Source organism: Nylanderia fulva, unplaced genomic scaffold, assembly GCF_048542155.1.
Source record: "Nylanderia fulva isolate GAGA-0341 unplaced genomic scaffold, ASM4854215v1 Scaffold50, whole genome shotgun sequence".
In the NCBI taxonomy this organism is placed as follows: Eukaryota; Metazoa; Arthropoda; class Insecta; order Hymenoptera; family Formicidae; genus Nylanderia; species Nylanderia fulva.
Window position 1 is genome coordinate 141,484 of NW_028190588.1, and position 27,002 is coordinate 168,485.

The window sequence follows — 27,002 nt, forward strand, 5'->3', positions numbered from 1 at the left end:
TAGTCGAAGCTGTACTGGTCGCATGGGTGCATGATGATATGTGTTATTGGCCACCATGCACTGGCAAAAAATTAATTCATTCTGTCGCAGTATGTGAAAAACCAGTATTCGGTGTATGGCCATTATTTAAAATTCGAAAAGTGGGTGGTGGACGTACCTATAGTAAGTGATATTTAAAGAATTAATTTATTATAAAACATTTAGTAGTCATATTTATTTTTGTTTTATAAGTATTTAATAATTATTACGCATACTATATATTGCATTCTTTTGTTATAGATGATTTAGTAAAAGCAAGAGCAAAGACGTGTACAGCAGAAGACACATCAGATTTGACATCAGATCCTGAAAGAAAAAGAATTCGGAAAAAGAAAAAATATCTTTATGATACTGATAGAGGAGATGGAAGCGGATTAAATAATTTATTACGACACGTGCACGAGAATCAGTTTGACAAGACTTTATTGCGCCACGTTCGAAAAGGAAGTGGCGGGATAAGAGAGTCGATATTCCTTGCGCGCCTCTTGATACATTTATCTAGATGGCACACTAACAGAGATCGTGTCGTTGCTTATCATGCGTGTTGAGCTTTAGCCTCTAGTTTATGAGTGTAATCCCATGTAAATATATAACTAAAAACTCACCTTTAAAAAAAGGTAAAAAAAGGCGACCAGTTAAGGGCACGCCATTAACAAAAATTATCCATTGCAAATCCCATGTAGAATCCTATCCTATTGCAAACCCATGTAGAATCCTATGAAAAATTAATCATTGCAAACCCATGTAGAATCCTAGGCAAAATTAACCATTGCAAACCCATGTAGAATCGTACCCATTGCAAACCTATGTAGAATCCTATGAAAAATTAACCATTGCAAACTCATGTAGAATCCTATGAAAAATTAACCATTGCAAACCCATGTAGAATTGTATTAAAAATTATCCATTGCAAACTTATGTAGAATCCTACATTGCAAACCCATGTACAATAGAATTGTATGAAAAATTATCGATTATAAACCCATGTACAATCGTAACAAAAGTAATGAAATAAAAAAAAAAATGCGCCAAGTGAAAGTAGAAACTTGTACCAGTGGAAAATTAAAGTTGCAGACATATATAGAGTCGTATAATGAATCAGTAAAAATTTAAATTTGCAAATGTAGAATCGTACCATAAAAAAACTTATCTTTTAAAAAAAAAAGATAAACAAGATGCCAAGTCCATGCGCCATGTGAAAAAGAAATAAAAATTTTAGTTAAAAAAACTGGGCGCGCTGCTAAGTTTCAAAATTACAATGCACCTTAAAGTAACATTAATTAATTTAAACACAACACATATTTTAACTGTAATGAGTTTAAAAGTAACAATTTAATTTTAATATTGTTAGAATATTATTTAGCAGCGCTCCCAGTTTTTTTAACTAAAATTTTTTTATTTCTTTTTCACATGGCGCATGGACTTGGCATCTTGTTTATCTTTTTTTTTTTAAAGATAAGTTTTTTTATGGTACGATTCTACATTTGCAAATTTAAATTTTTACTGATTCATTATACGACTCTATATATGTCTGCAACTTTAATTTTCCACTGGTACAAGTTTCTACTTTCACTTGGCGCATTTTTTTTTTATTTCATTACTTTTGTTACGATTGTACATGGGTTTATAATCGATAATTTTTCATACAATTCTATTGTACATGGGTTTGCAATGTAGGATTCTACATAAGTTTGCAATGGATAATTTTTAATACAATTCTACATGGGTTTGCAATGGTTAATTTTTCATAGGATTCTACATGAGTTTGCAATGGTTAATTTTTCATAGGATTCTACATAGGTTTGCAATGGGTACGATTCTACATGGGTTTGCAATGGTTAATTTTGCCTAGGATTCTACATGGGTTTGCAATAGGATAGGATTCTACATGGGTTTGCAATGGATAATTTTTGTTAATGGCGTGCCCTTAACTGGTCGCTTTTTTTTACCTTTTTTTAAAGGTGAGTTTTTAGAGATTATATCATTCATTTTTGTATATTTTTATGACCGGAATAGAACAATTATTAAACATGTTTATCTAAACTTCTTTGCTTAAAATGATGTGTACAATCATATCTTAGAATCCTCATCATTCCTCCTAAAGCACCCTATTTATATAAATTTACCCATATGTGTGTGTGTGTGTGTGTATGTGTATGTGTGTGTGTGTACTAATGTCGAGCATTTTTTATACATTTTCTATTAAATTTAGATAAAAGTTGCAGGATTTCGAAAAAGAAAAAGTTGACACAGACTTTTTCTTAAACGGCGATTTTCAAGGTTATTTAAAGGTCACTTATATTTTCAAAATAGAATTACCTTAATTTTTCTCATATAAATCGATTCCTCGCAATATTTACTATAAAAAATTGTAAAGGTATAATTTTTACATAATCTTACATAAACTTCGAAATATTACAAATATTTTATTTTATGAATTATTTCAGTTTATGTAAAATTATGTTAACTATCTTGTTTAGAGTGAGGTGGAACGAACACCAGAATATTATAAAGAATAAAGAAATGTTCAAAATATACTGTTCACAAAAAGTGTTTAATGAAATAAAACAAAGCACAAAAAAGAATATATATATGTAAAGTAATTAGACACAAAAAAAAAATAGAAAGTAATTGATGCAGTAAATTCTTATTAACTGCACGTTGCAGCGGTGCGATATTGGCGAGAATACTAAGTGCAATTTTGGCGCGAACTCGAAGCTATATTTTTGGCACGACTCGAAGCTGCGGCGTACTTAGAGGCACTGAGGGTGCGACTTCAAGAGCGTGGTGTGTCTTTAGGTTTCGGCGGACCTTGGGAGAAAAAAAAAGAAAAACACGTCAGTTCTCTCGGGGGAAAATAATGGTCTCTCTCGATTTCGCTCGGCGATGTTGTTAGGCGGCAACGATGCCCTTGGTCGAAGACAAGAGGCGCGTTTTGTTATGATTCGCAAATTTATTTTTCGCCGCTGTTTGGCTCTCGACAGATTTGCAGAGTTTTGACCATCTCGCAAAAACCCAAACAGCGCGCGGACTGCGTGATCATTTCCGCAACATTTTCCGCCCGCCTCGTTAGTCGCATCTAACGATAAATGCTCGCGATTCGCCCAGCCTGGTCGGCCGCTGCCGACAGGGTTTTGCAACGCTTTGCGTCTTGATAACGAGCATAGGACCGGTCCTGCTGGTTGAAAATTGTAAACGAACAACCGGCATTATTTTGATGTTAAGTGGCGCGTTGTCTGTGACGAGTGACCCTGTGACGACAATCTTCCGAGCTCGGGTCCGCGAGGCCTCTGCAGCGCTGACGACGTGCGGGGGTGCACGCCATTGCGGCAGGCCCCCTGCAAGCACTGCGCGGTAAAGCTCGCGGGCCGCAGGTAAGCTCTTGCAGAGCAACGTGAAGTCAAAGGGCAACTTGACTGGCATCGCCTGCTCATGTGGTATTGAATGTCGAGGTAAGTCATGTCGCGGCCCGGTCGTCTCGGCTACTCATCAGCTGGTTGGTCCTCAGGTTCCGTGTCTGCCCTCGGCAGGAGGATGACCTTGACCACCGGTCTGGCCAACGTCGTCGTGGCTGTCCGCAAGCTGACCACGCGCACCTGTCCATCAGCACCAGGATGAACCTCGGTGATTCGAGCCAACGGCCACCTGCTCGGCGGAAAGTTCTCTCCGCGGATAAGACACAGGTCTCCAACGGTCGGGTTGATGTTTTTCCTCCACCATTTCACACGCGAGGTGAGTGACTGCAGGTATTCCTTGGACCACCGTGACCAGAAGTCATCCCTCATTCGTTGTAGCAGCTGCCACCGCGTGAGCCTGTTGAGAGGCTCCGATGTCAGCGACGGCTCAGGCAGCGATGTCAAAGCGGCTCCAATCAAGAAATGGCCTGGCGTCAAGGCCGAGACGTCCTCCGGGTCATCCGATATGGCCTGCAAAGGACGAGAGTTGAGGCATGCCTCAATCTGTGCAAGAACAGTGCTTAGCTCCTCGAAGGTGAGTGTTGATTCTCCTATAACTCTCCTGAGGTGGTGTTTGATCGACTTTACGGCTGCTTCCCACAGGCCGCCAAAGTGGGGTGCAGCCGGAGGGTTGAACCGCCACTCCACCCCTTCGGAGGCAAGGATGTCGGCGATGCGCGGGCTTTCGCGCACAGCCTCCTGGAACATCGCTCGAAGCTGGGCATCAGCACCGACAAAATTGGTCCCCCGATCGCTGTACAGCGTGCGGCACATTCCGCGGCGTGAGACAAAGCGCCGGAAAGCCGCTAGGAAGGCATCCGTGGCATAACTGGACACCAGCTCGATGTGCACAGCCCTTGTTGCAAAGCACACAAAGATGGCCAAAAAGGCCTTGTGCGCCTTGTGTCCTCGACCTGCTGCTGTCCGAACCTGGACCGGGCCCGCATAGTCGACTCCCGCTTGGCTGAAGGGACGCGATGCTGTTACCCGCGGCGGTAGTAGTTGTCCCATCATAGGATTCGGGGACGCCGCCCGCCATCGCAAGCAAGTGACGCAGCGATGAATGTGGCGTCGAACCTCCAGGCGTCCTCCCGGAATCCAGTATCCTTGCCTGACCATCCCCAGAGTCAGCTGCACTCCGCCGTGCATGGCTCGGCGGTGGCACTCCCGAATCACCAAGACGGCGAAGTGCGACCTCCTGGGGAGGATGATCGGGTGCCTTTCATCCGGGTTCAAAACAGCGTGTTTGAGCCGACCACCGACTCTGATGACGCCATTCCTGTCCACGAATGGATCCAGCCTAGCGAGGACGCTTCTTCGCGGGACTGCCACGCCCCTTGACAGCGCTCGCCGCTCTTCCGCGAATTCCCAGGACTGCACATGACGGATCCAGCGAAGTCGGGCCGCCTCGAGTTCCTGAGGCGACAGCGCGGACATCGGGGTGTATGGAACGCGCCGCTCGCCGAGCCAACGGCAGCACCACGCAGTTACCCTCAGCAGCCGCTGCAGCACTGAGAATCGTCGCAGCATTGGACATTCCTCGGCTGATTGGACCGCTGCAAGATGCACCTGACGCCTCTCCTCCTGCGGGTCACCCATCGGCAGCGGCGTGCTCGCAGGAAGCGTGGCGTCTCCAGACAGCCAGGGCGGCCCGCTCCACCACAGCCCATGATCCGGCAGGTCGCTGGGAGACAAGCCTCGTGACGCGCAGTCTGCTGGGTTCTCTGCTCCGGACACATGATGCCATTGGGCGTTGGGGAGCCTTCGCTGGATGTCGGCGACCCTGTTGGCCACATAAGTTTTCCAGCGCGACGGGTGACTCTGAATCCACGCCAGCGTCACTGTGGAGTCCGACCAGAGGTGAAGAGGAGCGGACGCGATGTCCATGACCTTGACGACGTGCGCTGTCAGCTTGGCAAGAAGCGCCGCCGCGCACAACTCGAGCCTTGGCAGCGAGACCGGCTGCGCAGGGGCCACCTTGGTTTTCGCCTGCAACAAGAAAACACGGCGCTCGCCCTCCACTCCTCTGGTGCGGAGGTACACCACCGCAGCGTATGCTTGCTCGGAGGCGTCTGCGAAGCCGTGCACCTCCAGGTCACTGTTTGATCCCTTGCACTGTGTCCAACGAGGCACGTGCACGCTCTCCAGAGCGGGGAGCTCGTCGCGAAAAGTTCTCCAAGTCCGCTCTTCCGTCGGGGGGACAGGCTGATCCCAGTCCAGATGCTGCAGCCACATCGTCTGAATGAGAATTTTCGCCTTGATGATCACCGGCGACAGCCAGCCCATGGGATCGAATAAGCGAGCCACTTGCGAAAGTACCACTCGCTTCGTCACTCGCTGGCTGCTCAGTTGCTGTACCCTGAAGGCAAAACAATCCTGGCGAGGATGCCAGCGGAGGCCGAGCGCGGAGTGTCCCTTGTCGCTCTCCCACTCACGCAGGTCTTGCACTTGACGTCTTTCCTCGGGGATGTCCTTGAGTATGGCGTTTGCATTGGCTGACCATTTGCTAAGAGGAAATCCGCCCGCCGTGCAGAGGCCGATCAGCTCGTCGCGGAGAGCCTGCGCCTCGTCCAGGGTGTCGGTTCCCGTCAGGATGTCGTCCACGTATGCGTCCTGCCGCAGCGCTGCCGCAGCGCGAGGAAATCGCTCTCCTTCATCCTTCGCCAGCTGCCGGATTGTGCGTATCGCGAGGAATGGCGCGCAGGTCAGGCCGTAGGTGACCGTCTGCAGTTGGTATTCCTGCAGCTCAGCGTCAGCCGTCGGCCGCCATATTATCCTCTGCAGATCTCGATCGTCGGGATGCACCAAGATCTGGCGGTACATCTTCTCGATGTCAGCGGCCAGCACGAATTGATGCCTCCTCCATCTCAGGAGCACATCACTCAGCGCTGGAAGCAGATTGGGACCCGCGAAGAGGTGAGCATTAAGCGAGTCACCGGAATTGAGGCGCGATGACCCGTTGAACACTACTCTGATTCTTTTCTCTGGTGCAGCTTCCTTGAGTACGCCGTGATGCGGGAGATAGCATGTGCGCGCGCGCTCGACCTCCGACGGCGGGGAGACTGCTAGCATGTGGCCGAGCGTCTCATACTCTCGCATGAAGGTGCAGTAGAGCCGATGCAAGTCCGGGTCTTTCGCAAACCGGTGTTCCATGCAGCGAACCAGCCATGCGGCCGTGCGCTGCGTCTCGCCGAAGTCTGGCAGCGTCGTGGTAGTCGGGAGGCGCACGACGCGACGTACCGTCCCTCAGGCGTGCGGCGGAGCGTTGAGACATAGAATGTCTCGCAGCGTTGCTCGTCCTCCGTGAGCGGCGTGGAACTGGTCGGTGGTTCTTCCTGGCTCCAGAATTGACGCACCAGTCCCACGAGGTCCTCGTCTACTTGGCAGTGATGGGATGATGCCTCCCCGGACCTTGCTGCGCCGTCGACTTCGCCCAGGAGAATCCACCCGAATGCCGTGCGCTGAGCCATTGGAGCGCCGGGGCCGCCTTTGCGTACTTCTCCTTCCATTATTGCGGAATACTCCTTCACCCCCAGCAGCAGCTCCACTGGGTCGCTCGCTCCATAGTCTGGGTCGGCGAGACACAGATCCTGGACGTGGGGCCAACTCTGAGTCGTGGCCGGCACGCAGGTGTTGCTCGCAGTAATGCGGGGGAGGATCAATGCGGAAATTCGCATTGCAAAGTCGGAGTTGCGCGACTTCAGCTCAAGGGGCGTGCCCCGCAGCCTGCAGCCTGCCGCTTCGCCGCCCGATGACACCGGAGATGGACATAGAAGTGGCGCGACGAGGGAGATGCAGTCGCTGCACCAGCGCCTCGTGGACGAGCGACACCTCAGATCCCGGGTCGATGAGCGCACGGACTGCTTGTAGCTCGCCATGTCTGTTCTTGACGTGTATGCGTGCGGTGGCCAGGAGGCCAGCGGCACTATCTTCTTCGTGGTGGTAACTCACGTGTAGCGATGTCGCGATAGCTCCACTGGCTGCCGACGTTGTTGAACAGGCTTCGTGAAGCGTGGAGTGATGCCTCGCGTTGCAGACCATGCAGTTCTTCGCAGATCGGCACTCGGCTACAGGATGCTTGCCAAGGCAGTTCAGGCAGAGGCTGTTTTTCTCCACGCACTCCTTCCTCTGCGCCGGCAGCCTCTTGCGGAACTCAATGCACAGGAGGATGAAGTGATCCTTTTGACATAGTGGGCACCGACCTCCTTTCTGCTGCTTCTGCGCCACGCCAGGTTGGCGCGCGCCGGCCTTGAAGACGCGCTCGCCGACCTGGAGGCAGAAACGGATGCGGGCTCCTGCTTCGCAGGATGCAACGCTTCTAAAGCTCGCAGGCGGCTCTCGAGGAACGCTCTCAGCTCATCATACGAAGGCGGATCTCGTGAATCGCAGATTGTGTCCTCCCACTCGCGTCTGGATCGAGGATCTAGCATCTCGATCACTGTGTGGACGAAGTGGTCGTTGTCGTATGCTGCCTTGCGACCGATGCTTTCCAACGTGCCAGCCGTCTGCAGTATGCAGTTGACCAGCTTCTTCAAGTCGGCGACGGACTCATTCTTCATTTTAGGCGTTGCGGAGAACGACGAGAGGCACGAGCGCACAAGGACTCGCCTGTTTTCGAACCGATCCTCGAGGATTGCCCATGCTCGTCGGAAATTGCCTTCCGTTGTCGGCAAATTGCGAATTCGATCTTCGGCTTCACCTTGCACTCTCTTGTTTTCAGGTAGTGCAATTTCTCCACATCTGCCAGCGAAGGATGGCGATCCAGCATCGACAGGAACAGGTCCCTGAACGCTGGCCAATCCTCAATGCGACCGGAGAAATGTGGAAGCTCGATGTTGGGCAGCTTCCGCTGCGACGCGGGCTCCGAAGCTGCTATCATCTTTCGCTCCGCTCCGCTCTCCGGCTTGGAGCGAAGGGAATGCAGCAAATCCAGCAGAGTTGAGCGCTGGTCCATCACCCTGTCTTCGACCGTGACAATCCAGCTCGACTTGAAGTAGTCGTGGTCAGCGAGCACCTTCTTATGTTTGGAGCGCAGCTCTTCGTGATTGAGCTGGAACTTATCCCAATTTGCCTCCAGAGTCTGGAGTCGCGACTCCACACTGCCGATTGAGATTTTTGACGCTCCTAACTTTTTCAGGTTTTCTTCGGCGCGGGCTATGCGACCGTACAGCTCGGACTGAGCGTCAAGGACACCACTTTCGGCGTCGAGGCTCATTGCGCGAGTTAAGTCAACGTCACGCCCTTCGCACCAGGATTACCGTCACCGCGACACTCGTGTTCACTCACCACTCGCTCGGATGTGCACGATCCGGCTCGAAGGACCAAAATGTTTAGAGTGAGGTGGAACGAACACCAGAATATTATAAAGAATAAAGAAATGTTCAAAATATACTGTTCACAAAAAGTGTTTAATGAAATAAAACAAAGCACAAAAAAAGAATATATATATATATGTAAAGTAATTAGACACAAAAAAAAATAGAAAGTAATTGATGCAGTAAATTCTTATTAACTGCACGTTGCAGCGGTGCGATATTGGCGAGAATACTAAGTGCAATTTTGGCGCGAACTCGAAGCTATATTTTTGGCACGACTCGAAGCTGCGGCGTACTTAGAGGCCCTGAGGGTGCGACTTCAAGAGCGTGGTGTGTCTTTAGGTTTCGGCGGACCTTGGGAGAAAAAAAAGAAAAACACGTCAGTTCTCTCGGGGGAAAATAATGGTCTCTCTCGATTTCGCTCGGCGATGTTGTTAGGCGGCAACGATGCCCTTGGTCGAAGACAAGAGGCGCGTTTTGTTATGATTCGCAAATTTATTTTTCGCCGCTGTTTGGCTCTCGACAGATTTGCAGAGTTTTGACCATCTCGCAAAAACCCAAACAGCGCGCGGACTGCGTGATCATTTCCGCAACATATCTTTTAAATTATTCACTTTTAGCCATCTTACCCTTACAACCTTTTATAGTGAATATTGCAACAAATTGGTTTATATATATAATATATATATATAACATCAGTTATTATTAATTGATGTTTACATTTATTTTTAGACTTACTAGAGCTCAAATGCTCCACATTTTTTGCAAAAACTGTTTATTCTACAGATTTCAAATATGCTTTTAAATGATGATTGAATATTTCCTTTTTTTAATTATTTTTATTATTATTTTTCAATCTCAATCAACTTTTATAACTTTATGCCAGCACGATACAAATACATGTGTTTATTTTTTTTATTATTTTCATTATTATTTTTCAATCTCAATCAACTTCTATAACCTTATGCCAGCAGGATACAAATACATGTATGTCTTTATTATTGTATCAACTCTTGTCTTTTCCATGTAACCATGTCTTCATAGTTTGAATTATCCCTTCATCTTCTCAATCTTTCGCAGAGATTTAATTAATTAAATACACTTCACACGAAATAAAGTTTGCTGGAAGATATACAGCAAACGATAACTGTAAAAACATGATTACGTGGAAAGAACAAGAGTTGGTACAGTAAAGGCAAGTAAGTAAGTACATGTAATGTATCGTATTGGCATAACGCTATATCCGCGGAGCAGATAATGTGGCTGTAGAGGTTGTCTGCAGTGCAGCCAGGGCCGTGGAGAGAAAAACCGGGCCCGGGAGAAAAAATTACGGGCCCCCATTTTGTGTAGGTATTATCGAAATAAAAAAAGAATGCAGGGAAAGTAAGATTAACGGGTCGAATCAGTAAATCGAATACGTTATAAACATCTTTATATAACTAAATGCTTGCAAATTTATTCTTAATCTATATTAATTTAAATAAAATTTTTACAAAAAAACAAGAAACTATGTTTTGAAAACAATGAGCATTTAGAAAATTCGGATTCTCAAAAATTTCGGGCCCTTTAAAAAAATCCCCCTCTCGTCAGCCCTGAGTGCAGCTAATGTGGACGTAGATGTTGATTGAGATAATTGTCTAATATAAAATAGAATTTCAAAATTTAGTTTAAAAAGCTGTTGCATATATAAATAAAGTTTATTTTTTCTAAATTTGGAATATGTTTAATTAATTAATTTTTTAAGTCTATGTTTAATAAATTTTTTAAGTCTGTATTCAATAATTTTATTCATTTGGTAAATACATGTATGTCTTTATTTTGATATGTTTAATATAATTAGAAATTTATTATTAATTAGATATGTAAACTATAAATTCATATATAAAATTTGAAAATATATGTGAATATTTAAATTTTTATCTTCTCCTTCCTCTCCTTCGATCTCTTTAATATCAATATGTGTATGTGTGTACACGCGCGCACATTTGTACGTATTTATTTAATTATTGGATAGTTGAGAGTACTTAATTGATAAAAAATTATGACAATAATAATCCTTTTGTTTTTTTTTTATATTATTTACTCAGATTTTTTTGTCTATCTTATAAGATAAACACTTTAGAGATTGAATATTTCAAGTAAACTAATTGTAAGTAAATTTCACATTAATGCATATAGATGTTTAATCATGAATGTACTAAATAAGTACACAAGACGAACAGTGAGTGAGTGAGTGAGAATGAGAGAGTGTGTGTGTGTGTGTGAGAAAGAGAGAGAGAGAGAGAGAGAGAGAGAGAGAGTTAGCCAACATAACCCCGCACGTTGCCGATATGGCGGAGCGCCACTATCGCCATCTGTTGTAAAACGTGCGAGATGGACAAAATTACCACTACATGCATCTTGCATGTGTTGTGTACGTGTGATATATGTGTGCGCATGTGTTGTATACGTGTGAATACGTGTAGCACGATACTACTATGTATGCGTGGTCGATGATGATGATAATGATGATAATAATAATGACGGGGACGTTTCTTAATAGAAATTTTTCATATTTCGACTTTGCATTTATATATCTCTGCTTACAAATCACGTAGAGCAGAAATAAAGACACTTTTATTATATAATTCGAACTCAATCTATCGATTAAGTCTAGTATAAACTCGATTGCTTCAGCCATTATTGAGGATTCGAAATATTATAAAGACTCAAATGTCCGACTCGCGTTAAGATACACGGTGTCTCCGCTACGCCTTTAACTGGTCGCGAGACACTACCGTGTCTCTTGATAGTTATTCGTTTGTACGACAATTAATCGCTAATAAACATATAATAGTGGATAAATTATTAATTAATTCTTATTACTTGATAGCAATCTTCAATTGATGATTTGCTAACTCTATGCTAATTAAAGATAATTTTCGGAGAGAGAAATAGAGGGCGGGGGACATAAATGTTAATAATCTAATTAATTTACGCCAATTTGTGTTAGATACGAATTTGTGACTTTCTAGCTGGTTTGTTAATTGATTAATGATTTATTAATAAATGAACTGTTGGTTTTTCTGAAGCTTCAGTGAGCCAACTACGAGGCGAACTGGATGAGGAAGTCGTATTCCGCGTTGGCGAGCTAGGAAGGACGCACGTAGCGGTGGTGTGTCATAGTAAATCGAGGCGGCTATCGATTTTTTTACGTATGTGCCTCGTCGGCTTGAATGTCGAGGATGAACGGAAACGTTGCGGTAGATATCGGCATCCCATGAACGCAAAAGCCGATCGAATAACGAGATTATGTTCCATTGTAAAATAAAAAAGAAATGCGTGTCTATGACAGATAATGTAGTAGTGCATCAAATAAGTTACACATGCACAATCGCAATTTAATTGAAAGTTTAATAACGTGTTTTAACTAGTGTGCCAAAATTTAACTAACATGCCAAAAAAAAAATAACATATTACACATTTGAATTTTTACACAAATAAACTGCATTTTTTTTAATGGACATTTTTATTCCCAAATTAAATACAGATGCAGACACATTTTAGAAAAATTAATTTTATTGTAAGGTAATCTTCTCCAATCATTTTTCAGTTATTTTAAGTATTTATTAAACAATGTTTTCGACAATCACAATCTTATGATTTTTTATGGCTGTTGTGAAATATTCTAATTTGTTAAAAAAATTAATTTTTTAATATTTAATATATACCTGAAATTTTTGTTATAAATAATATGTAATGTAAAAATAAGATTTTTTTTCACAAAGACTAAAAACATTAAAATAGACTTTACTTTTTTAAAATATTATGTTTTCAATTTGTTTTACGAAAAATTGTCTATTGAATATATTAAATAACTATAAATGACTAAAGTTTAAACTAATAATAATATAATTTGGTTAAATAAATTTCAGAATCAACAACGGTCCTTCGCGTGTTTATTCACGAACGCCAACAACCGCGGCACGTTGATAAACATGTCGTCGTCGGTCTTCAGCAGGTATTTCACCTTGGAACAGTAAGTGTCCACCCACTGCAACGTCGAGATGGTCTTGAGCGTGAGATTCGAGTACGAATCGAGGAAGCGGCCACGTATCACGTCGTTGTACATGTTCTGCTCTTTCCGGAGGATCGCCTCGACCTTAGGATCCAGAGTAGTGCCGAGCATGAAGAGCACGCTCATGTCTCTGCGCTGGCCGAAGTGTCCCCAGGTCTGTCGGATCGCCGTTCGCGCTTCGAGATGCGTCGGCGCGGACATGATGATCACCACCAATTCCATGTCCTTGCCGAGGTTCGGGCAACGCTCGGCGATCGGTACCGTGTGCCCGGCCTCGTATATGGCCCGTGCTAAATCATTACGAATCGCGATCGGCGCTGACTTGGTCGCGTTGGTGACTTTCGCCACCTGAAACTTCTCGTTCGTACTTTGCTTCGAGCTGATCGACGTACTCGCGGAAGACGACGCGGAGGATTGCACGCCGGAGGACGTTGACAGCGTCGTGATGAGGATCCCGGAGTTGTTACTCGCGTTGTGCGCTGCATACGGACTAACGGACACGTTGTCCGAATTCCTGGACACCGCTGCTGCTGCCAGCCGCGCATCCACACTGAGATTTGTATGCACGTGCAGGCCTTCTTGATACACAGAGAAACCTGGAATTTTTAGCGGTCATTGATTTTTGATTTTTCAAGTTGCATTGAAAATATACAGTGTTAAAATAAGGGTTACATATTTTGAGAGCAGATAGTATTGTTCAGAATAAAAAAAAAGGTCTAATGAACATAGATCCTACAATTAATATCTTTGAAGATACAGGCTATTTCATCTGTTTGAGCTTATTGTCCTTTTCCTATTGATCATATCATCTTTACATCATGTTATTATAAAATGTTACTATAGTAAAACTTGTAAGTACTCTTTTGTTTACTACAATATAAAGGTGATACAATCAATAAGATAATAAGCTCAAATAAAAAGGTAGCTTGCATCTTTTGTAACGGTGCGGATTTCGGTTAGCCTCGGACGGCTCGCCGGAACCAGGATTCGGAATCGGAAGGCCAAACTTGCGTACACGGTTTCAAAGTCACAAATGGTTTATTCAATGATTATTTACACTTTATATATACACTTAGCCTAGCGGACAGTCACACAAACTTATATCTAAACGCGCGGACGGACGAACGATCTCGCGGTCGCGGGGCCGCGGGCGGCGGCACGGCGCGCTGCGGGAGAGTCGGATGCCGGGTACACCCTGGCGTCAGAGGGGGCACGCCCGCCTCTGCCGACCGGAGAGAAGGAGCCGAATGCCGGGTACCCCCAGGCAGCGAAGGGGTCAAACCCACCTCCGTCGGCCGGACACAGGAGACCGAATGCCGGGCACTCCCAGGCAGCGAAGGGGTTAAACCCACCTCCGTTGGTCGTAGAGAAAGGAACCGAACGCCGGGTACTCCCAGGCAGCGAAGGGGTTAAACCCACCTCCGTCGGTTGGAGAGAAAGGAACCGAACGCCGGGTACTCCCAGGCAGCGAAGGGGTTAAACCCACCTCCGTCGGTTGGAGAGAAGGAAGTCGAACGCCGGGAACTCCCAGGCAGCGAAGAGGGTACACCCGTCTTCGTCGACTGTCAGGAATCTTGGTCTTGGAAGCCTCGAGTACACCCAGAGGCTTGGTGTCAGGATCCGGATTCAGGACAGGACTGGTGCCGGCTCTTCGGACGAGCCGGCTTATATACCGGTGCGGGTCCCCCCACGTGCTTACTCTCACGTGTTGGGCATCCCGCCGGAGGGGATGGATCACGCGCCCGGCGGATGGTCGGCCAGGAGCGTCGGGCAGGTGTTCGGCCCGGCGCACTTAGTAACGACCATTAATAGGTCGTTACACTTTGAAGATATTAATCGTAGCACCCATGTTCATTAGACCTTTTTTCTGATCAATACTTCCTGCTCTCAAAATATACAACCCTTTTTTAACACCTTGTATTTAAAGATCCTGATTAATTCTTGGAGTGTTGTAAATATTACAGTTGTCTTTGATAGAAAATAAAAAATGTAATAATAAGAAATGAAAATAAGAATTATTTCTAAACAATCCACGCAAACTTGTACAAATAATAATTGTTTGAAGATACAGAATTTTATCTGGAGCTAATTTCCTTTAGGTTCCAATTATTCATTAGAAGTCTCTCACAGCAATATTAAGAGATCAATTCTCTCATTGCAAACAAAATACTCACTGGTATTCCGTGACAAGCTGTACTGATGAACATCGTAGACCGTGGTGCGATAATACGCGTAGAAGGTCAGGCCGATGAGCGCGAGGATCAGGGTCTGCAGAAAACGACTCCTGAGATGCAGATAGTGGAACATGACGGACACTTGTTCTGGTCACTCTCTTCTTTCTCTCTCTCGACGCGATCTCGTCGACGGGGACGATCATTTCATCGCGATGACGTACCGCGTGGAGGGCGACCTGACGGACGTAGTCGCTCCGTCCTGGGCTCCACCGCGATGGATCGGAGCGCTGCGACGTGCCGTCGTCCGACAGGTTATGCCCATACTGTGTGTGCGTGGGGCCCCACCGCACCGTTCCGCCTTGTGTTCGCCCGTTCCCTCACTCCGGGAGATCTCGCGGACAAGAGAGCCTGGTCTCGCGCGCGCGTCACTGTCCTGCTTCCGACGACCGAGAAGAAGTATACCAGAGAGAAGGATGAGAGTGGTCATCCCCTCGATTTAGCTGCAACCGGAATTCAAAGCGCTTCTATGTGCACAAAACGTGCACATTGAACTACGTAGCCATGTGCACGATGCTCCCGAGTGGTAACAGGCTATGTGCACGGTACGTGGTTCGATTCCGTGCTATGTGCACAGATGAGCGCCAGTAACACGTAGCTGTTAAAGGAGATGAGTTCGAGACCTCGCAGGGCCAATTTTTTTTTTTTTTTTTTTAGTACGACTATATTTGTCAATTTAATGAAATCCTTTTAATTATTGTGGAATAAAGAGATAAAATGCATTTCTCAAGCGTACGCGAGAAAATCGAAATCAAAAATAATGAGTGCCGTATAAATACGTATGGAATAGAGCGTTATATCGAAGAGCGTGTGGCGTAGCGTTAAGGGGCTAGACACGTACCGTCGAGATTAGAGGTTCGATTCTCAAGGAGTGACTTTTTTTTTAATATTTTTTTATTTTAAATAAAATTTTTTTTTACCATAAAATGTAATTTTTACACAAAATAAATGTAAATAACACGATTTATTTACTTATAACACGTATATTACAAAAATGCATTTTTCTTTGCCTCAAAAAGCCGTGAAAAGCCGTCTGTAGAATAGCTGTATGCGATAGGAACTTGTATGATTATCTGTTTAATTAAAAATTATCCGATTTATGTCGTGTTTGGTGTCGTTGAAATCGCAAAAATCTCAATAATCCATTAATATTATTTTTGAATAGATAAAATGCAAAATAAAGGTTTTAGTTTTTCACTTATAAGATGTTTATATTTGTGAATTGCCATGGATGGGGAAGCCTATTGTTCGAGAGTTCGGAACTTTCTTTGATGATAGGTCCTCTCGCTCGCTCTATACTCGCAGTCTCGCTTTCTCTCTCGCACACGACGAGTTGTGAGATGAGCTCGAAAAGATAAGCGGGCCCGAGCGCCCGAGTATCGAGATCAAAGAACGTTCCGAACTCTCGAACAATAGGCTTCCCCATCCATGGCAATTCACAAATATAAACATCTTATAAGTGAAAAACTAAAACCTTTATTTTGCATTTTATCTATTCGAAAATAATATTAATGGATTATTGAGATTTTTGCGATTTCAACGACACCAAACACGACATAAATCGGATAATTTTTAATTAAACAGATAATCATACAAGTTCCTATCGCATACAGCTATTCTACAGACGGCTTTTCACGGCTTTTTGAGGCAAAGAAAAATGCATTTTTGTAATATACGTGTTATAAGTAAATAAATCGTGTTATTTACATTTATTTTGTGTAAAAATTACATTTTATGGTAAAAAAAAATTTTATTTAAAATAAAAAATATTAAAAAAAAAGTCACTCCTTGAGAATCGAACCTCTAATCTCGACGGTACGTGTCTAGCCCCTTAACGCTACGCCACACGCTCTTCGATATAACGCTCTATTCCATACGTATTTATACGGCACTCATTATTTTTGATTTCGATTTTCTCGCGTACGCTTGAGAAATGCATTTTATCTCTTTATTCCACAATAATTAAAAGGATTTCATTAAATTGACAAATATAGTCGTACTAAAAAAAAAAAAAAAAAATTGGCCCTGCGAGGTCTCGAACTCATCTCCTTTAACAGCTACGTGTTACTGGCGCTCATCTGTGCACATAGCACGGAATCGAACCACGTACCGTGCACATAGCCTGTTACCACTCGGGAGCATCGTGCACATGGCTACGTAGTTCAATGTGCACGTTTTGTGCACATAGAGGCGCTTTGAATTCCGGTTGCAGCTAAATCGAGGGGATGACCACTCTCATCCTTCTCTCTGAGTATACTCAGGTCACAGATTAATAGACAGATCGCCAAAGGTCTGGATGAAGGAGAGACCAGCATTTCTCACTGAATTCAGCGCCATATCGTAGTAGTGGTCAATGCAGTAACTATTAATACGTTCCCAAGATAAGAGCGTCTCATGCTCATGAACTCGTCCGGCGGCATGTACGAGATTTATCTTTTCGTAGCGTTCGCGTATTTCGGAAAGGACAGAATTTTATGATGTTATAAATAAATAAATAAATAAAATATTAACCTGACCTATTATAATTATTTTTTAATAAATGTTTCATTATTATTATCATCTAAGTCTAAGTCGTTTAATTAATTTTTAGTTTTTTAATAATTAATTTAATTTATTCTAATCATTTTAATATGTGAAAAATACTAATACGTATACGTTTTATAATGAATTAATATATTTCGAGAGTCGAATTATATATTTTTAATAATATAAAAGTGTTCAAAAATTATATTTGACTTTTAATTTTAATTATTTTAGCAAAGAGTTCCGAAATCTCTTACACACATAATAGGGATTTTGTTCATCCATATAATTCGCAATTAAGTATATATGTTAATTATTAATTTTAATAAAATACAAAATTAAAATTAAAGGTCAAATATAATTTTTGAACATAAATATATTTAATTCGTTATAAAACGTATACCCGTGATAGTATTTTTCTCGTACAAAAATAACTAGAACAAATTAAATTACTCATAAAAAATAAAAAATAATTAAATAATTTATATTATATATGATAATAATAAAACATTTTATAAAAAAAACAGATTCAATAAATATAAGTATATATATAACATGTACTTATATTTATTGAATCTGTTTTTTAATAAAATGTTTTATAAGCTTAGAAAACTTGACTTTGACGTAACTAGCAAATTTTATTTAATTATTTCACGACGGTTTGACGTAATAAAATGTTTTATTATTATTATATAAAATATAAGTTTTAATTCTTTAATTAATTTTTAATCTTTTATGATTAATTTAATTTACTCTAATTATTGTTGTACGAGAAAAATACTATCATGGGTATACGTTTTATAATTAATTTAATATATTTGTGTTTAAAAATTATATTTGACCTTTAATTTTAATTTTTATTTTATTAAAATTAATAATTAACATATATACTTAATTGCGAATTATATGGATGAAAAAAATCCCCATTATGTGTGTAAGAGATTTCGGAACTCTTTGCTATAAAATAATTAAAATTAAAAGTCAAATATAATTTTTGAACACTTTTATATTATTAAGAATATATAATTCGGTTCCCGAAATATATTAATTCATTATAAAACGTATACGTGATATTATTTTTCTCATATAAAAATGACTAGAATAAATTAAATTAATTATTAAAAAACTAAAAAGTAATTAAACGACTTAGACTTAGATGATAATAATAATGAAACATTTTATTAAAAAAAGATTCAATAACTAGTAGGTCAGGTTATAATTTTTTATTTATTTATTTATAACATTATGAGCTATTAAGCTCATCATCTCGTTCGCTCTCTGTCTTGCTTTCATTCGGCAAGTCACAAACGATATATGATACTCGTATGTTCCTACTTCAACTCTCGAGAATCTGAAACAAACGAAACTCGTGTCCAATATACAGGGTGTCCGGTAACTAACAGACCAATGATTACAAATGGATTCTTTGGTCAATTTGGGAACGATTTTTCCTCAGCGAAAATGTCGAAAAAGGTCATCATTTTTTACAACTTTCCAATCTTTGTCATTATGTATCTTTATAACTAAGCCTTAAATTAAAATTTTATTATAGTAAACTCTACCTGAAATTAACTGAAGAATGTAATTATGTTAGACTTTTAACTCCAAAACGTTAAGTTTTCAAAAAACCTATTTTTTTCAATCGCTTATAACTCGAAAATTATTGACTTCTCAACATTTTTGCTAAGGAAAAATCGTCTCCAAATTGGCCAGAGAATCCGCCCTTAATCATTGGTCCGTTAGTTACCGGACACCTTGTATATATTATATAAAAGTGTATAGCACGTCAGAAGCTTGTGAGCTTACAGCGATAAGTAAAAACAATTGCGTATTTATTTCATTGCGTTTATCTGTTTAAACGCGCGCTTTAATTTTTCCAACGTTTTTGCCTGTTTATATTTTAAAGGTCCTCTCTTCTAAAAATCTTGTTTTAAAGATCCTCTCCGCGAGCAAAATTCGAAAACATAAATTATTTAATATTTTTACTTTATTATTTGTAAATCCTCGGTAATTTCAAAATTTTTCTATTTGAAAATTATTAATTTTCTATTGCCAATTAATTTTATCACAGACTTTACTCTTACTCCCATTGCACTTTCGTTTGCGGTTTTCAGTATACGATTTTTTATCGTAGTTACTGAAAATTATTATTGTGAATTATACTTGTGCAGTGATTTGAAGAATTTACAATTTCGTTGAAATTGTTGATTTTTCAAAAAAATTACGAGATTCGCGGAAATTGCGTGCTTTCTTGGCATTTTCCGTTCGCGGCAGGCGGTTTATTTTTGATTGTTGCAAGTGTTTTTGTTTTTTTTTTTTATTAAAATAGATAATAATAATGTGAAATAAATCACGATATTTGACAGATGTGCATATATATAGAAATTGTAATAATAATAATATTATATCATAAAATTGTAAATTGTTTCAATTTTTTATAGACTGCGATAAAAGATTTTACATTTGGATAAGAAACTGCGGTAAGTAAAAATATAAAATTCTTGAAAACGTACCAAAAATATTTGATAACGTAAAAAGGTGAACTTTGAAAAATAAGGAACTTAAAAATTGCACTAATAAATGGGCTATATATATGTGAGCCGTGCGCGGATGTAAGGTGTGTTATATCGAAATTTAATTAATAGAATTGAGAATTAATCCCAATTTTAAGTCTTACAAATGTCCAAGCTAATTTTTTGTACCTCGTGTACATTTTTGAAAGTTATATCGAAAAATTAAATTTCAATATGCGTCTTACATCTCACATTTCGCATACGGCTCACATATAGCCTATTTATCTCTTATACTTTATTTCAACCCTTATAGAAATTTATTACTAGTAACGCCAATTTATCACTTATTTCGAGTAATTAATCACTTTTATTTCGAATACTTAAATTACTGTATATTATAGTATTTTAAATACTCAAAATAAGTGATTAATTGGCGTAGTGATAAATTTCTACAAGAGAATAAGGAGCCTTTAAATTCTTAATGTAAAAAATTTCAAGTAATTTTCTTTAATAAAATTTAATTAAAAAATTTAATTAAAAAATTTGTGAACACTGTGTTATATCACATTTAAAATCGTGATTATTTCAATAAAAAAACATTTTATGTGTAAAAAATATATTTTTTATATTTAATAAATTTTATATATATATATGCATATATGTAAAATATTCTCTCTCTCTCTCTCTCTCTCTCTCTCTCTCTCACACACACACACACACACACACACAACGGGGGCCAAATCTCTCACATTGGTCTCATGATCAATTAGCCTGGATTCGCACCAGGGGCAAAGTCTGTTGGTAATGTCAAACGAATTTAGCCTGGACTTGCACCAGGGGCAAAATCTTTTGGTCGAGTCTACGAAATTTAGCACGGACTCGAACCAGGGGCAAAGTCTTTTGGTTCAAGTTTACGAAATTTAGCACGGACTCGAACCAGGGGCAAAGTGTGTCGGTAAGGGGCAAAGTCTATCGCACGAAGATGGCGGTCTCTTCTTTAGGCAGGCCTTTGGCGATCTGTCTATTAATCTATGCTCAGGTGTTACATATTACACGTCGTCGTCCTCGTTGGCGGGTCCTGATGCGATGCGATGAGGCGCGCCTGAGGGAATCCGCTTCTGCCGACCGTTTCCTGATTATCACATCATTTATCGACGGATCAGTTTACCATTTCTTACCCTTCGAATTAGCGATTTAGTTTCCCTCAGCGTCACCAGATGGCGCCACTCTGCGGAAAATACGGCGACGCGCAAATCCAATTTGACAGTTCGTCAGCTGATCCGAACCGAAGCACGTGTACGAGCGAGTGTGAGTGAGTGTGTGGTTAATTAAACGCAGATTGATTCGAAATCAAATTTCTCGGCTAATTTCTCGTATAATCTAAAATCTAAGCACTGCGGAGAGGTTTGATTTAATATGTTTTGATTTTACAAAATATAATTAATATTAAAAATGTAAACGCTGAAAGAGAGGGAACATTTTTTTCAAAAATTTTTGTCAGAGATTTCTTTTGAAGATTTGGCTTCGAAAATTTGTCGAAAAATTTGGCATTACATTGTCCGACGACAGTATCGAGTCACTTTGTATGCGTATCTTCTTTCAGCGACTGTCGTTTATCAACGTTATATCCGGTAGACGCGCGGTGGAAGCCTTGCAAAATGCCGTGAATGTTTAACAGCATCACACCACATAATAGATGTATCGCCGTTACGTGCTTCAAACATATTTCCGCTTATCGTCGGTTTTAAAAGCGTGTTCGTATCGTATACCAATAACGTTGATGCTTGACGGTTTTAAAATTAGAAAATATGAGTAAACTGTCGATAACGGGATTGTCTGCGAAAACATTCATATCGATTCTTATGTAACGCAAAATAACAAGATTATTTAACAACAACAATGATCGATGCATTAGTAATTCCTGTATATTTATATATTATATTAAGTTGATTAATGTGAGAGGTAAGGAAATCTATATAAAGAAAGGCTGATCGATAATTTAACAATATCTCATATATTATATTAAAGGAGATGAAAATAAAAGAAGGACGAAGAATATTTCTGAAGAGATAACGTTATCATATTTTGTTTAAAAATTACGCTAAGTTGATAAATCAATGAAAATTAAAGATTTAACAATCGTGAAATCACAGGACAAGTTTGAGAGAGAAATAGTTCGATGTATAGGATAAAAATTTATCAAGCACAATACAAATTATTACATAATTTATATTATAGTTAAAACTATTCGTCGAGTTATATTATTACAAAATTATTTTCTGTTCGAGCTAGTCGTTCGATATCACGAAATGCCGGGCATATTTCGGGCATATATCGAGTTCTACATAGTTTACCTGGCAAAATATCTATTGTCAATTGGATATTTTTTTTGTTAAACCACGAGTTGAACGAGCCTTGCCCCTCTCAACCATAATTAGAATGCATTTTATCAGGAAATAAATTGAAAAGTTAACGAATCGTATCACGAAGGCGAACATCATCGGTGGAAAATTGCGATAGACCTTTTAGAAACTCGCTGTGCGATAATGTAAGAGTAAACATGCCCTTCACTTACTCCTATAAGACGAAGCAGTGACTTTCCTAGGCGATACGTTTTCCCTACGACCCTGAATTATTAATATAAACGCTAGTACACAGATTATATAAAGGTATACACAGTAACTGACGTGCAGACACTCCGTTTACTTTAATCGTGGCGTAAATTATCTCGAGTAACGCGTATCTCTGTTACATGCAAAACAGCTAAACTTGTTTAATTATCCCCCAAAAGTAATAAGGATTCTCTCTAATTTAAAGTTTTCGTTTAAATTTTAATGACTTATTGCAATCTCCAGACATTAAAAATGTAATAAAAAAAAATACATTTTTAATATAACATCTCTTGCAACATACATATTTCCGTATTTTAATAATTGTACATTGTTTAAATATATAACTCTGTACTTGCATATTGAATTATAAATTTTACATATTTTTGCTCGCGTTTGCCTTTTTGTAATTCTAACTTTACGTAAAATATTCTAAAGATAAAATTAAACTTTTGCGTCGCGTAAAGATAAATATAATTAAAATAACATTTGATGCCAAATGATAATTAAGAAAATTTTCCCAATTTAAAAAATTGTACCACATCTTATTTTTTCATTTCCTTCGGTCCTTTGTTTGTCCCTTTATTAATTTTGCGTGATCAAACTTACTTGCTGTTATACATTAATCGCCACTATTGTTAAAATGATAATAAATATATTTGAATTGTCTCCTAAAATTGAAGGAGTTAATAAAACTTGACACGATTTTGGCTCTTCTTCGTACACGACTGTATACATATATACTTAATAACGCTTATCCCGCCGGGCCCGTGCACGAGATTTCCACTTCTTTGACGCGGATCTCTAACCCCTTCTCTCCCTGTCTCTCTTTTTGGATTTGGGAGGGAGGGGTCCTGTAGTTATTACCAAGACTTGAGGGGGGTTGATCGATAACCTATTTTTCCACGATTGGCGTGGCGCCAGAATTTCTGGCGAGTGGCTGCTGACTCTTTGACATCGCAAACAGTGTAATCCCCGTTCTCGGGATAGGTCACGAATGTTTCCAAATCCCGACAAGGTTTCACGTGGCATCCAAGTCAACCTAAAACCAACGACAGCGCGAGATCTTGATGACCACTGTGATGACCTTCCGCATCTGGAACCGCGTAATATATTTTAATCATTTAACAGACAGAAAAATAAGTATAACAGTGAACATTGATAACATTCTGCCTAAATTTACTTTTATATTATTCTTTTAAAAAAGTTATATTTAAAATTTTTTTTAATACAATTTACGAATTTATTTTTTTACATTTGTGCCGAAAGGGAGCAAGCGTATTTAACGCTTAATGAGTTTTTGTGTACTATAGCGAGAGTTGTAGTCTATATGTAACATATGTATATATAAATTCTGACGTCACTATATTCAACATATTTTTTGCACTTTTTAAAATTTATTTCTAACATTATCTAATTGATATCTCTTGCGTTGTATTATCGCTTTTAATAATCGCATTAATTTATCAAATGTTTATTACTTACATTTATATGACATTCCTTATATTAGATGCAAGCCTTTTTGTGAATGTTTCCTAAGAAAAATTTGAGAACAATTTTAAAAATGTTATACAAAAAATAATTGCAATGTTTTAAATATTTATTAGTAATAAAATAACAATACAACAATAAAATGAATGTAAAATAAGATATACATTGTTGTAATAATCTCGTTTTTTCTGTAATTTCTACAAAAAATAGTTCAGTATTCGATGAAAAATATGTTTAATACGGAAAAGAGTTTTATCGCTTAATATCTTTATTTGAAAAGATAACTCTACGTTTAACGATTTTTGTCTAAAATAAGAATTTCAAGAAAATAAGTTGTTATTAATAAAAATTTAATTTTTGCCGTGTAAAACAAAAGTATACCTACTAATGTTGTAAACATTAATAAATTAAAGCATATACATACATGTATGCAGAGTGTAACATCTAACAACTATGCAAATATTTTGATGAATATGTTCCAGATAAGCCAAAGAATGGCAAAAATAAGCACAGTTTTAAATATTTGGTGTGTCCAGTAAAGCCTGAAATTCATAATTTTATTTTTAAGAGAAATTTAATCTTTATATTTAAAATTAGATGATTAAAAAAATTTACCTGTTATAATTGATACGACTGATTTCCAAAGAACTGTCATCTTCTTTTAATAGATAAAGACGTATGCCTTTATGATAATCAATGAGATATTTTGCCCAGTCAAGTTCCTTTATGTTGAATGGATATATTTGCTGATCCTCTTTATTTAAGTTGCTCCACAACATTTGAACGTTATTATCGCTGAAATTCCATTTATTTGTGCAAAAATATGCTATTGTTTTAGAAATTTTGTGAATTTTGCTATACAATTTCCACATCCTGAAATATATATATAAAGTTATTATGACTCTCTCCTTGCGTTTTATATAAAAGTCATTTCATTCAGTTTTGAGATAAACTATTAGATATGTGTAATCAAATAATCGATATTCGATTTCATGTTTCTACAATACCTCGGACGGCGGCCCACACATATCCTCATGCCATCCACAAGAAAGGCCGGAAGCAAATGACACAGCCAAATGCAAATTTTATATGGTATCTTTTGTGGTATTAAAAAAATAAATGGTAACCATATGGAATCTTTTAAAGGATATATTTGATTTCTGTAAAGCACCTTAGTGATGTATTCTTTCCAAGTCGGTGCATTAACCGACACATAATTGTAAATCAACGTATCATTGCCTTTCCTATAAAAATTAAAACATGTTTCTTAAAAACCGTCACCACCAATCAGAAGCCACGCAAATTTCTATGTTGCTATTTATTAGATATTTTAATTCTGAATTTAATTGCATTTTTAATGATAGATGTAGATTTTTTCTTACAGACATATACATTCTGCTTCGAAAAAAAAACAAGTTTAACTAATCTATTAAACATTTGTATATAGAAAAAATGATTAAAAAATCATGCTTAACGCAAGCAGTGTGAATTTATCATGTTCATAAATTACATGTTTAAGCTAGGTTTTTTTCCGACCCAGCATAATCATGCAATATTGATAATTACATAGAAGATTACAGATTGTATATAATTTTATATGAAATATATTCTTAAATCAAAAAGTGCTAAATGTAAGGCCAACTTATCGAGTTGAATATTCGAGTTGTTCAATCAAATGACATTTATTTCATATATAAATTATAAATATAAATTTAACGTATAAGACGGGCAACAAGAGCCAAATCGCGGATGACAATGCGTTATCCTAACGAAACTAAATAATTTTTCGTTAGAATTAAATACCGGTGCACAAGGCACCAAATTTTTACTTGGACACGGCCAAAATTTTAAATATGAAATAATCTCATATTTTGAGATTTAATTTCAATACCCCTTTAACCCCCCTACGGAAAATAAATAAATGAATGCAAGAGAAAAATATAGATCCGAAAATCGCTGAATCGGGAATCGAACCCGAGACCTTTCGCTTGCCGGGCGACTGCTCTTCCAGCTGAGCTATTCAGATCCTCTCGATTCTATACTTTTCTCTGTTATATATATTAATGTTGGTAAACAAACGCATTTTTTAAGCCAGCGTGTATCAAATATAAGAGTTTTAACAAGGCTCTGTAATATAAATATAAATTTAACGTATAAGACGGGCAACAAGAGCCAAATCGCGGATGACAATGCGTTATCCTAACGAAACTAAATAATTTTTCGTTAGAATTAAATACCGGTGCACAAGGTACCAAATTTTTACTTGGACACGGCCAAGATTTTAAATATGAAATAATCTCATATTTTGAGATTTAATTTCAATACCCCTTTAACCCCCCTACGGAAAATAAATAAATGAATGCAAGAGAAAAATATAGATCCGAAAATCGCTGAATCGGGAATCGAACCCGAGACCTTTCGCTTGCTTAACGCATTGTCATCCGCGATTTGGCTCTTGTTGCCCGTCTTATACGTTAAATTAATATTTTTAAATTTTAATATTTTAGAATATGCTCGTAGACCGAACGTTGGGCATCTATGATGTATGCATTTGATTTTCTATTAATAATTCATGTTTATCACGCTTTTTATATATATTTCATATATATAAAATAAACCGTATATTGATCACTGTGTGATCATCTTTCTTTTTACTACATTTTTAATAACTTAAATTATATTAGAAAACTAATCTTTTATTCAATTATATTTGCACAATAAATACCTGTAATGAGGATTGTCTGTCCGGCGTAAAATTTCTGTATTGGC

The 27,002-nt window shown here is 39.3% G+C and overlaps 3 protein-coding genes, 1 long non-coding RNA gene and 1 pseudogene across 4 annotated transcripts; 1 reads left to right on the plus strand and 4 right to left on the minus strand.

Moving 5' to 3' along the window:
* Positions 1 to 1,256: 1,256 nt before the first annotated feature.
* On the plus strand, positions 1,257 to 6,719 carry LOC146721314 (uncharacterized). Its single transcript, XM_085487140.1, has 3 exons — positions 1,257 to 4,029; positions 4,098 to 6,410; positions 6,488 to 6,719. Exons 1-2 carry the CDS (start codon positions 3,742 to 3,744, stop codon positions 4,278 to 4,280), a joined length of 471 nt encoding a protein of 156 aa, XP_085343266.1. The 5' UTR covers positions 1,257 to 3,741; the 3' UTR covers positions 4,281 to 6,410; positions 6,488 to 6,719.
* LOC114944167 (uncharacterized) lies at positions 4,301 to 7,171 on the minus strand. The gene is given in 4 exon segments (XM_085487149.1): positions 4,301 to 4,474; positions 4,572 to 6,273; positions 6,275 to 6,317; positions 6,586 to 7,171. Coding segments are annotated over 4 exon segments (2,505 nt in total).
* Positions 7,172 to 7,199: 28 nt separating this feature from the next.
* On the minus strand, positions 7,200 to 8,709 carry LOC114944129 (uncharacterized; annotated as a pseudogene).
* Positions 8,710 to 12,354: 3,645 nt separating this feature from the next.
* LOC114928789 (uncharacterized) lies at positions 12,355 to 15,496 on the minus strand. The gene is made up of 2 exons (XM_029300134.2): positions 15,041 to 15,496; positions 12,355 to 13,462 (listed from the first exon to the last, which is right to left on the minus strand). Exons 1-2 carry the CDS (start codon positions 15,171 to 15,173, stop codon positions 12,726 to 12,728), a joined length of 870 nt encoding a protein of 289 aa, XP_029155967.1. The 5' UTR covers positions 15,174 to 15,496; the 3' UTR covers positions 12,355 to 12,725.
* Positions 15,497 to 22,191: 6,695 nt separating this feature from the next.
* On the minus strand, positions 22,192 to 24,678 carry LOC114932200 (uncharacterized). The gene is made up of 3 exons (XR_003819831.2): positions 24,658 to 24,678; positions 24,228 to 24,277; positions 22,192 to 23,838 (listed from the first exon to the last, which is right to left on the minus strand). It is a non-coding gene; the product is annotated as an uncharacterized LOC114932200 (long non-coding RNA).
* Between the last annotated feature and the right edge of the window lie 2,324 nt (positions 24,679 to 27,002).

Coding starts and splice junctions, on each gene's coding strand:
- LOC146721314 (XM_085487140.1), top strand. CDS start 3,742: ATGTTTTTCCTCCACCATTTCACACGCGAGGTGAGTGACTGCAGGTAT. Junction 4,030..4,097: donor CAGTGCTTAGCTCCTCGAAG/GTGAGTGTTGAT, acceptor TGCTTCCCACAG/GCCGCCAAAGTGGGGTGCAG.
- LOC114928789 (XM_029300134.2), bottom strand. CDS start 15,173: ATGTTCCACTATCTGCATCTCAGGAGTCGTTTTCTGCAGACCCTGATC. Junction 13,463..15,040: donor CAGCTTGTCACGGAATACCA/GTGAGTATTTTG, acceptor TAAAAATTCCAG/GTTTCTCTGTGTATCAAGAA.